General features: G+C 51.8%; 1 protein-coding gene across 8 annotated transcripts in view; it reads right to left on the bottom strand.

Moving 5' to 3' along the window:
- CSNK1D (casein kinase 1 delta) overlaps window positions 1-13,460 on the bottom strand; it is a 37,020-nt gene extending 23,560 nt beyond the window's left edge. For 2 of the 8 annotated variants that reach the window (XM_089901523.1, XM_089901524.1), the window contains exon 1: window positions 6,919-7,029. Coding sequence is in view for 6 of the 8 variants with exons in the window: in XM_022589264.3 (XP_022444972.1) it covers window positions 6,919-7,029; window positions 13,204-13,279 (187 nt within the window). In the remaining 2 variants the exon portion in view is untranslated. Of the gene's footprint in view, window positions 1-6,918; window positions 7,030-7,807; window positions 13,137-13,203 lie in introns of those variants that run through there. The other 6 variants (XM_022589263.3, XM_089901522.1, XM_022589264.3 and 3 more) reach the window with 6 other exon arrangements.
- Window positions 13,461-14,345: the final 885 nt, after the last annotated feature.

Genomic DNA, 14,345 nt, shown 5'->3' with positions numbered 1-14,345 from the left:
CTTCCCCCATTTCAGACCAAATCTTTTGTCCTAAAACTTGACTCCTACTCTACTCCCTCCTCCACCCCCAACCCCCCAGAAGCCCACACACCTGTACATTTAGCTTGTGTGGTGTCTCTACAACTCTTAAATGATTTGTGCAAAAGTGCTGAAGCAGCTAGAAACACTCCATCCCTTGTTCCCAACTCCAAGTCAAGACTGTTCCTTGACATGATTCACGACAAACACACTGCAGTAACTGGATGGATCAAACCTACTTTAATCTCAAATCCCAGGGTAGGGACTTCCCTCGTGGTCCAGTGGTTAAGAATCCGCACTCCCAATGCAGGGGACCCGGGCTCTATCCCTGGTTAGGGAACTAGATCCTGCATACCCGCAACTAAAAGATCCCACACGCCGCCAACTAAAAGATCCCGCATGCGGCAATGAGGATCCCACGTGCCACAACTAAGACCCAGAGCAGCCAAATAAATAAATAAGTATTAAAAAAAAAAATCTTTGGGTAAAGAAAAGCAAGGGGGGCCTTCTATGTAGAAAGTGAGGTTGGGAGACCAAGCAGGGGAAGATGAATGTATCTCGAAGTCACTCAGGAGCTTTAGTGCAAGTGCAAGAAATTTCTGTCAAAGTGGCCACATGATTGTTTAACAGGAAACAGAAATGTAACTCCATGCTCATGGCTAGACACCAAAGCTTTGTTTGAAATGTTGAATTTATGAGGAAGGAGGAGTCTGTCCTCTCCTGTTCCCCTCCCCTTGCTCCTGAACTACAGGAGACTAAGCCATGGGGCCTGGAGAATGAAGACTCAGTGGCTGACTCTGCCATGCCAGCACTTCCTTTCCCACTCGCCAAGTCCTGTCACACATGTTGGCCCTTTCCCTCCCTCTTCCCTGTCAAATGCAATGAATAAAGACTTGCTCATACTGAGGGGAAAAAAGAATTACATTTCCTAACTGACCGTTATCGGTGTAATGAAAGGAACTGATTTTACCCTTTGATCTTAAGCTATCTGGCTCAATGCTCTAACTTGTCTTGTGGGTTTCCTATGTAGGAAGTTAAATCATGCACAAATAAGTTTTATTTCTTCCTTCTCCATCCTTTAAATTTTAAAATTCTTTAAAATTTCTCTTTTCTGTGCTAGCTTCTGTGCTAGCTGAGACACCCCATGACACACTGGAGAGAAATGGTAATGGCGAGGCTGAAGATGGTGTGGATCCAACAGGAGATCCGAGGCTGTTCAGGCAGGAAGGTAAACGTGCCATACCACCTGGGAACACATCCCTGTGGCCCGGGTGCCACCCTGCAGGCCGAGCACCTGCCTGCTTCACGGAAAGCAATTCCACTAACAGGCTTTGCACCAGACGTGGTGAGGGAGCCACTGAGGCACCATCCTGAAGAGCAAAACACTAGAAGCCGGCCAGGGCTCCTCAACACAGGGAGGACTGTTTATGGAGACACAAGAGTCTATAAACAACAACGAAACCCATCAAACCACAACTGTGTCAAACATGGAAGAACCTCAGGAACACAGTGGATCAAAAAAGGAAGTCGTAAACACACACGGCAAGACTGTATTACTCATATTCAAAAGCGTATGAACTGGCACGACACGGGGCGTGGACTTGCCACTCGTCTGCTCTGATGGTCTGTTTCACTGGCAGCAGCTTCCTTCTTACTGGCAACACCAATGCACCTCATCACCCTAAGATAAGACACGATAGAAGCAGGGTGCTCCTATTCTCAGTTCTCTGGCCAGAAGAGGAGGATGCTGTGTAGCCTGCTTCATCCTAAGCAGGCTGTCTGTAAACTAAGTGCTGAGGCCCCAGGCAGAAATCAGCTCAAAAGCCATTCACAAGAACAATCCTGCCGCCTGTGCACAGACTGCTGCTCTGTAACCTCAGACATCTGATGCAGTGAGACCAGGAAGCTAAAAATGCACCTGTGCCGCCAGAGTGCTGCTCCTGGGGCTGGGGAAGGACATGCAAGGCTGTAGGTCAGACACACAGCCACCAGGGTGCTGCCCTGTGCCCAGGCGACCAGTCATGCCAGGGACACCCAGCTGCCCCTGCCCACATGCCCTTAATATGGGAAATGGGTCACTTGGACTCTTATGTGCAGCTATGAACACTTGATACTTTTTCCCTCATCGAGTCCAAAGATACCAAAACATATGCTTGGGGGTGAAAAATGAGGGAGAGTGCTAGCTAAATGCTTTCCATTTGATTTGCGGGAAGTTTCAATATAAATAATGGGGACTCAGTATTAACACAAATACAATTTTTCATGAAGTGTTTGGCAATTCAACCTTAAAACAATTGTAAATACAATGGCCAAATGTTTCTGGACAATGTCATTAGATTTTTTTTTTTTTTTTTGCGGTACACAGGCCTCTCACTGTTGTGGCCTCTCCCATTGCGGAGCACAGGCTCCGGACGCACAGGCTCAGTGGCCATGGCTCATGGGCCCAGCCGCTCCGTGGCATGTGGGATCTTCCCGGACCGGGGCACGAACCCATGTCCCCTGCATCAGCAGGCAGACTCTCAACCACTGTGCTATCAGGGAAGCCCTGTCATTAGATTTTTAAAAACCAATTTCTTGCAGGATGACGAGGAATCAAAACTTTAAAAACAAACTAGGCGGGACTTCCCTAGTGGTCCAGTGGCTAAGATTCTGCGTTCCCAACGCAGGGGGCCCGGGTCTGATCCCTGGTCAGGGAACTAGATCCCACACACCACAACTTAAGACCTCACGCACCGAAACTAAAAGATCTCGCATACTGCAACAAAGATCCCACCTGCCGCAACTGAAACTCGGTGCAACCAAATAATAAATAAATATTAAAAAAATAAAAACAAACTAGGCAAGGGCATGCGGAGACAGGCTTTGGGCAGCTGCAGAGAGGGCGCCCTGGGGTGGGCACACAGGTGCCGAGGGCCGTCCTGCTCCCTCTTTCAAGAAGGTGGGAGTTCTGGGGGTTCACTTTAGTATTGATAGCCACGAGCTACATATGTTCTTAAGTACTGTAAAACATTTCATAGCAAAAAGATCGTGATTGTCTGAAATACACTGAGGGAACTGGACAGGCACATGAGATGAGAGAGAGTGAACTCGGGTGAAGCTGCCTGTTTCTACTCACTGGTGGCCCCACAGCCACACTGCTGGCGGCATCCACCCACCCTCAGCACAGAGCTCCTACCCTCACCCCTGGCCTGGATTCTCTGATACAAAGGGCCCACACTCCTGTCCCACACCTGCCATGAACCTTGACCAGAAGCAGCTGTGAACTAAACAAAGGTTCTCCACTTGGAGTTTCCCGAAGGAGGACATGGTCTAGACACTTTGTGGGGTTATCAGGATTGGGAAGCGCAGCCTCAGCCTCAGCCTTAGCCTCTAGGTTCTGCCTGGCAGGCCACTCTGTTTTGATAAAAACTTGGTGTCCACCCATGTCCTTCACTAACGTAATTAACTTAAAATTATTTCTATTTCAGGTTTTTTACCTATTGCTCCAACTAGACCTGGGTCACTTTCTTCTTCTTTTATTAAAGGTGTTTTTAATTAATTTATTTATTTAATTTAGTTATTTTTGGCTACGTTGGGTCTTCGTTGCTGTGCGTGGCCTTCTCATTGTGGTGGCTTCTCTTGTTGCAGAGCACAGGCTCTAGGCGCCTGGGCTTCAGGAGCTGTGGCTCACGGGCTGTGGAGCGCAGGCTCAGTATTTGTGGTGCACGGGCTTAGTTGCTCCGCGGCACGTGGGATCTTCCCAGACCAGGGCTCAAACCTGTGTCCCCTGCATTGGCAGGCAGATTCTTAAACACTGCTCCACCAGGGAAGCCCTGGGGCACGTTCTCGATCCCTGACCGCCATGGAGGACCGCTGTGCAGGAGTGGCCTGGGACCTACAATGCTCAAGTTCAGATCTGTGTCCTTTGGACACAGCCTCAGTTTCCTCATTTGTTACACGAGGCTGATGATACCCACTGCACATGACTGTGTGGCGGAGAACGTGCCCGCATGTTTAAAAACGCTCTTAACAATACCTGACACTAGCGTGTGTTTGTTTTTGTTTTTATTCAGGTAAAATTGGTATATAACATATTAGTTTCAAGTGTACGACACAACTCAATCTTTGTATACACTAATAAAAGGTGATCACCACAATAAGTCTGGTTATCAAATGTCACCATACAACTGAACCCCTTCACCCATTTCATCCACCCCCAAAACATGTTTTTGTTTTTAATGCTAACCCCTCCCCTAGGGGACCTGAGTGACCCAGCACAGCAGCTGTCTCTAGCCAAGCACTGCAAGGCCACCATCATGAGGCAGCATCCCGGGCAACCCTGTACTACGAGCTAGAGAGGGAAAGGCAGGCCCTGGGCTTCGAGCTTTCTCCTACGATGCCGTCAATATCAACCACCTGCAACGAAGCACAGAACTTAACATAAAAAGAGCCACGATCAGAGATGCACCCACATGAGATGGATGTAGAAGGCTGGTCAACAGCAGAGCTGTGAGGTTTCTGGGCAGAGCCGACCTCTATCTCCTCTGCCATCCCAGCTTTATCTTGGCTAGGAGGAGCTCACACAACAGTAGCAAGATGCTGCTCTCTGCTCTCCTGGACAGAATCTGTTTTCTAAAACAGAAATTTACACCCTGATAGTATTCACCAAGTGTGTGTGTATCTGAAACAGTAGTAAAACCTGACCTATGCGTGGGGAAAGGCCAGACAGGAGAAGATCTATGTCTGGAATCCCAGTGGGTTTCCAGGATCCTAGAGAAGGGGCATGGGAAGACCAGGAGAGCAAGTGATCCTTTACGTCCTAAAGCAGGGGGTCAAAACAGGAAGCGACGGTGCACCCAGGGGCATCGAGCAGCGTCTGGAGACATTTCTGATCACCCTAACTTGGGGGCGGGGGGCTACTGGCACCTAGGATGCTGCTCCCTGTCCTCCTGCAGAAGACAGCTTCCACAACAAACGGCTATGCTCCTGAGGAGAGACCTTGTTCTAAACCAAATAAACTCCTTTCTGTTGAGTTTTTTTTTTTTTTTTTTTTTGGCTGCGCCACAGGGCTTGCAGGATCTTAGTTCCCTGACCAGGGACGGAACCCATGCCCCTGGTAGTGAAAGCACAGAGTCCTAACCACTGGGCTGCCAGGGAATTCCCTCTGTTGAGTCTTTTAAAAAAATTATTCATTCATTTATTTCTTTTTGGCTGCGTTGGGTCTTCGTTGCTGCGTGCAGGCTTTCTCTAGTTGCAGCGAGCAGGGGCTACTACTCTTCGTTGCAGTGCTCAGGCTTCTCGTTGCAGTGGCTTCTCTTGTTGCGGAGCACGGGCTCTAGTCACGTGGGCTTCAGTAGTTGTGGCACACGGGCTCAGTAGTTGTAGCCTGCAGGCTCTAGAGCGCAGGCTCAGTAGTTGTGGCGCTCAGGCTTAGCTGCTCCACAGCATGTGGGATCTTCCTGGACCAGGGCTCGAACCCGTGTCCCCTGCGTTGGCCGGTGGATTCTTAACCACTGCACCACCAGGGAAGTCCCCCTCTGTTGAGTCTCAATCTACTACACCAGCTCCTCCCTGGGTGTCAGCTCTTCTTCCCTCCATCCCTGGGGGCCCAGCTTCTGAGTTCTCAGAGATGCTGCTCCTCAAACACACAAGCTTTTCAGTCAGAAGGTTTCATCCAACCCCCAGCACTAAACTCCTCCCACCACGAAGGCCACAAACCAAGTCACCTCTTCCTACTCATCACCACCTTAAAAGCTGTGTAGACCATCCCTGATGCCTGAGAAGCCTGCTGAGGGCCGCCAGAGGACAGACACACTGGCAGGGTCCTCTGCCAACGTCTCCCTGGGCACAGGAGGGGCCAGGGAGTCTCCTCCCTATGTGCCATCTGAGAACCCACAGCCTGCTCTGGTCCCATAATGCCCAGGACGAGCGGCACTGGACACACCCTTCTGCAGTCGTCTCATAGGACTGTTTGTGTTGCTTTAAGATATATCTGCTGCTAAAGAGACACCCTGTGCTACGTCAGCTGAGATATGCTGGTTTCTGGTAGTAAGTAGCACAGATTAAACTGCTTTGTGAAGCAAAGATGTCAAGAAATCACATCACCAGTCCTCCCTTTCCACCTGACCAAAGGACCAACACAGAGTCTGAAGACAAGCTTCCTTTTGGCAAGGCGCCAAGAGCCTTCCCGATCCCACGCCCCACCAACTATGAAAGTATCATGGGGGCTTCTGCTTCGAAGGGTATCCAAAAGGAAATAACACAGCTATTCTTCACACACGAAGCCCTGTCCCCAGAGAAAGCTCAAGGCATTCAGGGATGTGCCTGGGCTTCCTGAGCTCCTTGGGGAGCAGCACAGGCACACTCTTCAAAATGCTGCGGTGTCTTCAGGACTCTGAGACCCCCAATAAAACCCCCTCCTGCTCCATTAGCCAAACAATCTCAAAGTCCAGAGAATTCTAAAAGGTAGACTCTGAAATCAGGATGGGCACTCTGATATCAGGTACCCTCAGGCCCAAGGGGAGGTTTCACAGAATGGGGACAGTAACTAAGCTAGAAGGGGTCTCACTCAGGAGAGTCTGCAGGGACCATCCCAAAGCTGCAGGCATGACCAAGGCGGCACAGGAGGACCAGCAGCAAGCTCCAGGTCAGCATTCACACAAGTCTGCATTCAAAGACACCAGTACATAATACGAAACTAAGGAAGAGAATATTTATGCAAAAAGCATAAAATGACGTTTCTTTTTGTCGAGTGAGCCCCTCTACAGGCCTCTCAGATAGTATCTGAAGGAAGCCACAGGATGGGGTCAAGGGTACGAACGCTTCTGCCCCTTTTCCTAATTAACCAGACTGTGATTCATGACATCTGTATTCTCCCTCATCAAACACCACCTTGGTTTTCTTAACAGGTAAAGACCATACCTCCTCCCTGCATCATTTTGTAGATTTTGCTCTCAATATGGAGCTGAGGGTGTTTGGTTTTGACACATTCAAGCTTGATGGCAACTTCTTCTCCTGCAGCAATGTCCGTACCTTGGCAAAGAAAGAAAATCACAAACGTTAATCGTCTGGTGTCTACCACCTCACCCAATGTTACAACACGCTGGAGAAACAATGAGTGCTATCTGAATCTTCCAAGGAGGACCAGGTGATGGATGCACTCCACTTTCTACTACAAGATGGTGTCAGTGGTAGATAAACCCCTGTGGGAAAATATCCTTATTTTCACTTTTTAAAACAGGAATATTTGATACGTATAGAAAAGTCTTATTTGGTATTACATCACCCACTTCCATATGGCTCTACTCTGATCACCAGGGGACTGAGAGACAGGGTATGCAGTTCTCTCCATAGGACCCCCATCTGGTCTGAACCTTCTCATCCAGCCTGTTGGTCAGCCCTATATTCACCCACCCAAAGCCAGACCGTGGGGAGTCCCAGGGCAACACATTCCGTGTGGGCCCCATTTCTCCATGCTGCCTTGACAGGTCTCGGGTGTGTGCGAGCCTCTCTCCAGAGAGGTGGCTGGGTTTCCACTGAACTCTCACATGGCCTCAGCCCATCCCAGTCCATGTGGCCCAGGTACCAAGCCGCATACAGCAAGGCGCTTCTCAAGGGGACTCGGTTCCCACGACACAGCAGGAGCCATCACTCAGCCATCACAGGCCAGGCCAGGCCCAGGGAGGCCCAGCACACCTCTCCCCTCCCAGGGACCAGGACATACTGTGCGTCTCCTATGGACACTGAAACAGAACTGGGCTCTGTTTTCAAAGCCCTAATCACATCTATGCAAAGTGTACTTGTCACTCACCTTTTGCTAGTTTTGTGCTAAAACCGGCAATACATCTGCTCACACCTCCTGGTCACCAGATCGTGATTAAAGATTAGAGTTTTAACCTCAAGATGCCGTCCTCTTCTTTACTACAATATGGACCTGCAAATGTGACAACCACTACCCCTTCAGGCTTCACACACGCATGCTCCTGAGTTCCAATCTGACCCAAAGCTATGCTCCAAGCCCTCCCTCAAGGAGCATTCACTGGAGAGAATGGGAAAAGCAGTCTTTAGAAAGCACATACCTAGCTCTCCCCCTGCTTTCCTCACCAGTTCCTTCTAAGTATAAAGCACTTTAATCCTTCCCAGTAGTATGGTTATTCGTGAAGGAATTAACACTGGCTCCAGCAGCCCAGACAGAACCCAGACCCATCCTGCTGGGCAAAGCAATGTTGCCAGTCCCTGGCAACTCAGATTCCCTCACCATTTGAGTTCAGCAGGGAGACCAGCAGTCTGTTTCATGAGGGAGTTGTGGGATGAATGGGTTACTGGTTACAGAGAATGTTAAGACTCCCGGATAAAAGGCAGAGTAAGGTCTGCAAGTATTAGAACAGTGATGACCTGCAGGAGAGCTGTCTGCTGATATGCATGAACCCAGTAACTGCCCAGGAAGGACAGAGCAGCTTTCTCCTCTAGTCTGCTCAGACAGCTGCTTGAGATGCGGCTGCTCCTAGTGGGCCTGGATCCAAAATCGGTCACCAATGCTGGGGTTCCATGGGAATAACCACAATCTGATCACTGCCAGTGACCATTCTAAATTTAAGAACTCCATTTACCATTCCACAAAGACTCCTGGGCACTCAGAAGACAGACAGGTAATACATTTTGTTCTTCCTCCCTGAGGCTAGGATAATCTATCTAGCTACTAGAGAAATTACTTCATTGTAAAACGTACTGTGCAAACGAAAAATGAACTCTGAGTTCCTGTGAGGACCTGGCACTCTGAACTGAACTCACCAGCCCATGAGGAACAGATGACTCACCTTACTAGTTACACAGCAACTCCCCCCACCCCAAAGCAGGAGCAGAGAAGCCTCTGATGATAGCACTCTTGCTCCTCCAACTATGTCAGTCCTGTCACCTTTGCCAGGAGGCAGGTTCTCAGTGACAACACAGCCTGGGCCCACGCAGGCTACCTACTGAACTAGTGCCTTCAGGAAGGCTGAGGACACTGCTGGCTCCACTGTACTGTGGCTGGTAAAGCTAACATCTGAGTCACCCTGCAATACTGACAGTCTCGGGGACAAATGACCACAGGCAACTCTGGAACACAATATGAATTCCAGCCTCCCCCCCTCCCCGGATCACACCAGCAGATGGAGCCAGCCTCCCCCAGGATCACACCAGCAACAGAGCCAACATTCCCTAAGATCACACCAGCAACAGAGCCAACCTTCCCTAAGATCACACCAGCAAAGGAGCCCACTTCCCCCAGGATGACACCAGCAACAGAGCCAACTTCCCCTAAGATCACACCTGGAAACACAGACCACTTCTCCTAAGATCACACCAGCAACAGAGCCCACCTCCCCCAGGATCACACCAGCAACAGAGCCAGCCTCCCCCAGGATCACACCTGCCCTCTACAGCATCACAGTTGTGAAGGATGCCCTGAGTCTAATGACTCAAAGAGGAGAGGCTGGGTTCTCTACCAAACAGACTTGAGGGCAGCACACACGCAGGCTGCCTCCTCTGAGAGGTCTTCACCACTTGGTGAAGCAGCAGCACTTCAAGTTCTGGGTATTCCATGGGAACCAAACATAAGAGACCACTGAGCAAAACTGAGGTCGTCCACCACTGTAGCCCTGCAGTCCTGTCCCACCTCCCTGGCTGACAGCAGCCCCTGTGCTCTACTGGCAGTGCTGCTCCAAGTCTTGTCCTCAAACTACCACCAGTCCACAAGGGGACAAATACAGGACAGCGAGGAAGCACCCCAAAGCTCTGATAGCAACATGACATTGCTGCAACATTTTAATCCTATTTTACAAAAGTGCTGATCTGCCACAGAATGGAAATTACAAAACCTGGTCCTTCACAACAGGTAACTTTTAGAAGTACTTCTAGATGGGGAACAAAAATCTGAAAGATACTATTGAGCTCTGGGTTCCAGATTCAGAGCAAGTCAAAACCAAGTGGCACATCACGTTTACTCAGTGTCTGTTTATAGTGAGGTCTTTTATCACCCAACAACCTCAGCTCTTTTGTGCAGCTCCAGTGCCAGACAGGAGCTCCCCCTCACTAGATGAAGATGTTAGTCTATGTTTAGACACAGATCAATGCTGGTCCTAGGAAAACAAAATTATGCCCCTCAAGTTGAGCAAAGGCAGACGATAAATGAACTTAACTCCAAGATTGACCCTGTCCTGGGACAAAAAGGTAACTCCAATTGATGACTGTCTTATCGACAAAGAAATAGGGAGAGGCCTCTGCACAGCAGGGCAAAGGGCACTCTCGCAGGGCAACCACTGAGAGCTGATGCGGTATCTAGAAACACTCAAGCCATCACCCTAAAGGACACAGGCACGTGACTACGAAAGCTGCATACAGGCAACTGCTTTCCTCTCCTGGCCAGCCAGCCACCATTTTGGAACCCCTACTGTGTGCCAGACACCCTGCTAGGTGCCACTGAAGAGAAATGAAAGTCAGCGAGGGGAAAAACATGAAAATCAAAAATATGAAGAGGTTACTAAGCTTTAGCTCCCCAAAAGCATTTGTGTATGTGATGGAAGCCAAACCACACACTCCACCTGGGTAACAGCTGGACAGATGAGGCCATCCTCTGATAAACTGACAGAGCAACAGGATCCAGTACAAATGCCAACAGCTAGCAGGAAGAAAACCACCATTCTACCAATCATGAATGGGGGGCAGGGAGGAGGGTCCGAGGTACTGCCACCACCTATAGAAGACAGACATGGGACAAGAACAGAACTCCATGAGAACAGGGGGCTCACGCTGTTTGGGAAGGATTGGAATAACCTGCAGGGCACACTGCCACATGCTCATGTCAGCACAGCAGGCTGCTGGAAAGGGAGACTAGCACTGGGCCTTCTTGGTCCATAAGGTACCCGGCGAGCTGAAGGACAGCTCTCTCTTCCCCCCCCACCCCCGGCTTCAAACGTCTGAAAGCACTAGAAAGTCCCAGGTGGAAACCCAAGACCCCAAACCCCACATTTAAACGAAGGTGAAGGAGGAGTTAAGAGCATTCTGACCTATAGCAAAATGACAGTAGCAGGAACGACTTTAACTGCTGTCACACTAGAATACGTAGAACATAACGATTTTTAAGATGAGGACCGAATTCCTCAACTAAAGACTAGTTGCCTAACAAATAGAAAAAAAACATGGTACAGAAGACTCAATCCATCCCATGGTCTTTGGATCGGTCATCTGTGACCCTTAACTTCAGTATATAGTGAGCTTCCTCTGACCCACCTTTCCAGTCACATCTCAATCTAACAAGACCACTTCACATTTCCTCAGTGGGGTAGCATGTAGCCTGAAGGGACCACCACATGGGCCAAGAGTCAAAGCCAAATCAGTTGTACCCAACCCCACACAAGTAACTCTAAGTGTACTCCAGTGGGTGGGCCATGTGGGTACTCATAACTAGGGCGCGAGAGCCACAGTCTATCCGTTTTAGGATAAACATGAAAGAGGAAACTGAGGACAAACCCCTCTGGGACCGGTCAGCCGGTGTCTGGCTGGATCAAGCACCACTGGTGTGCCCAGCACAAGGTGAGGCCCAAATGACACAGTTGTGAATAAGCTTTCAGGGTCTCCCACAAAACTCTCAACTTTTTTGTGAATGACTTGGTGACAACGTTCCACGATTTGGTTGTCTGAACGCAGCTTCGGAAAGCAGAAAACTGTCTGGCAAGGTTTCAGACCAGAGAACAAAAAGGTTCAAAATATCTACTTTTTCATATCTGTGTAAGGGTGGCTAATAGATTGGTTTTTCAGTACAACTCCTAGATCCTAAGTTAAAACTTTTGCCAAAATCTATTGTTCTATAAATAAGGCAAACAGCTTGCATTTACCCAGCACTTCGCCTCCCAAAACACTGCTGAGAAGGCAACTGCTGACTACTGGACATAAATATTTAAATAGTAAAATGCAAGTATCTCTAAAGTGTGTTTTACTCAGCAGGGCAGTAAAGCACATACTGATGTGGCAGGATTACACTGTAGGGTAAGGGTACCAAAAGCAGTTATGAACTACCCTAAGTGTGGAATCCTCTTACGCTGTTAGCCCAGGAGGTCGTGCATCCTCTCCAGGTAACAAGAGGCAAGGATGGGGCGGTGAGCACACACACTTGGGACCATCTGAAAGGCATAACCAGAAGCATTACTGACATACAAATCTATTCCTGACCCTCCCTGACAAGTACACCAGCCAAACAGAAACACCAGAGCAGGCTGCGCAAGCAGAGCATGTTCACCCCCAAACTTGCACAATGACAGTCCCTCTGCACATGCATTGCGGGCCAGGCTGGATGTCCCCAAATGCGGGGGTAGGAGTAACTTACACACAATCTCTCTGAGAAACGCTTATATTTTTAAAACTTCCAACTTTAAGACTCAAGCCAACCTTTTATCACACACGTGCATTCTTTCACTGTAAATCTGAAACAATCCAGAACATTCTAATCCCCTTTTTTCCCAGTCTACCTGGAGAATTTTCATAGCAAAAGGACAAGCTCATGAGCAGAGCTTTACCACTTTATTTGCCTCTAATTCTCCCAACACCCTAGCGCTTTGTCCCGAATCACCTGAATGTCATTCTCGTTTAAGCCGAGGTACTTAGTACAGAACTTGGATGCGCAACATGTTCTCAACGACCACTCTACTGGCCCCCAGGCGACCCTGAGTGCCACCTGCGGTCCACGGCGCAGACCCCGGGCCAGAGGGGCTGGTCAGCCGGGGCTGCATCGTCGCGAGGAGCGCCGAAGAAGCCTCGGCCAGCCCCGGACTCTACTCGTGCCCACCGCACGCGCGCAGGACGCGGGGGCCGCACTCGCCGACGGCCCTTTGTCTGCGTGGAGGGACACCGGGAGCGGACACAAGGCGGGCGGGCCGAGCGGGTAGCGAGGGCCTAACCGAGGCTCCCGGCCGCTCCCCAAAGGCCGCGAGCGCACGTTGGTCAGGTGCCCTCGAGGGCGCGGGTCGGAAAGGCCGCAAGTTCCTGCCTGGGGAACTGGGAGGCCCGAACCGACGGGGACGCGGCTCACCGCCACGGGCCGGAGGGGATGCCCGGGGCGGGGGCTGGGGTTGGGGCCGCCGGGGGCGGGGTCGCCGGGGAGGGGGCCGGAGCGGAACCGGGGCCGGGGGACGCCGGTTTGGGGCTGCCCATCCGCGGGGAAGGGCGCCTCACCGAGATAGATGTCTCCGAAGGAGCCGCTGCCGATCTTCCGGCCCAACCGGTACCTGTTCCCCACTCTGAGCTCCATGGCGGTGGCGGCGGCGCGACCTGTTCACTCCTGCCCTCCCGGCCGCTTCCTGGGTCTGAGCTCGGGGAGGCGGCGCCGCTGCTGCCGCTACTGCGGGTCCGGCTGCCGGCTCCGCCCCCCTCACGGCCCCGCTTTCACCATCGCTTTCCAGCCGCCCCGCCGCTCCCAACGCCTCAATACGGGACGGATGGGACAGTCCGAGCGCCGCCGCCCCTGCTCCGGCCCCTGCCCACCCCGCTTGCCCTCTCCCCGCCGCGGATGGACTCGGATCTCCCGGGCCTAAACCCCCTTCAGCTGCCGGAAGGAGCCACCGCCATCGCGCTGTGACGTCACTTCCCCTAGCAACCCGGTAGGGCGGGGCCGCGCTGACCGAGGGGCGGGGCCGCGGTTTCGGCAACTGGCCGGCGGCGGGACCTCACAGCTCTAGGGGCGGGGCTAGGGCGGAGCCGGGGCCTCGAAAGACAGGCTGGGGAGGGGCGGGGCGGGGCGGGGCCGAGCAGGGCAGGGCACGGCAGGGCACGGCAGGGCGGGGCGGGTGGGGCCGGGCCCCCGCCCCCGCCCCCGCCCCCGCCCCCCGGCCCCCCGGCCCCCACTCTGCAGCCCAGCGTTCTCTTTCATCCTCGCGACTCTCGGACGTCCAGGCCAGGCCAGACCTCCTTCTCTCCTTGCCCCCTGTTCCCCGCAGCAGTCCCGGGCCGATAGCCCCCTGCTTGGCCCCCTTCCGCATGCAGGACCCACGTGCTCTCGCAGGGTCTTCGTTTGTTCCCGCAGGTGTCTGGGAAGCCAGCGTCTCCTCGCGACAGGCCTGGGACAAGCATACAGGCAGTGCCCTTTGCTGGAGGGAGAGAGGAGAGAGAGCTTGTCCCTCCAGGCCCCAGACCCGCACATTCTGGACTCTCCAAGAGGGGGCCGCCCTCCCTGCACCGGCGCCTGTGGGAAGTGACACAGGCCAGGCTACAGGGGACACAAGTGTGCACAGGTCTCTTGGGCTGGCCGAGACCTGCACTGTGCGGTTCCCTTCCCACCCTATGAGCTAAGTCCCGGGCCTACAGCACTCTCAAGCCTA

The sequence above is a fragment of the Delphinapterus leucas genome, chromosome 19 (genome assembly GCF_059928025.1).
Source record: "Delphinapterus leucas isolate spDelLeu-1000000601 "Yukka" chromosome 19, BTC_Dleu_Yukka2, whole genome shotgun sequence".
In the NCBI taxonomy this organism is placed as follows: domain Eukaryota; kingdom Metazoa; phylum Chordata; class Mammalia; order Artiodactyla; family Monodontidae; genus Delphinapterus; species Delphinapterus leucas.
The sequence above is the reverse complement of the archived record's forward strand: the minus strand, read 5'-3'. Positions and strand labels throughout refer to the sequence as shown.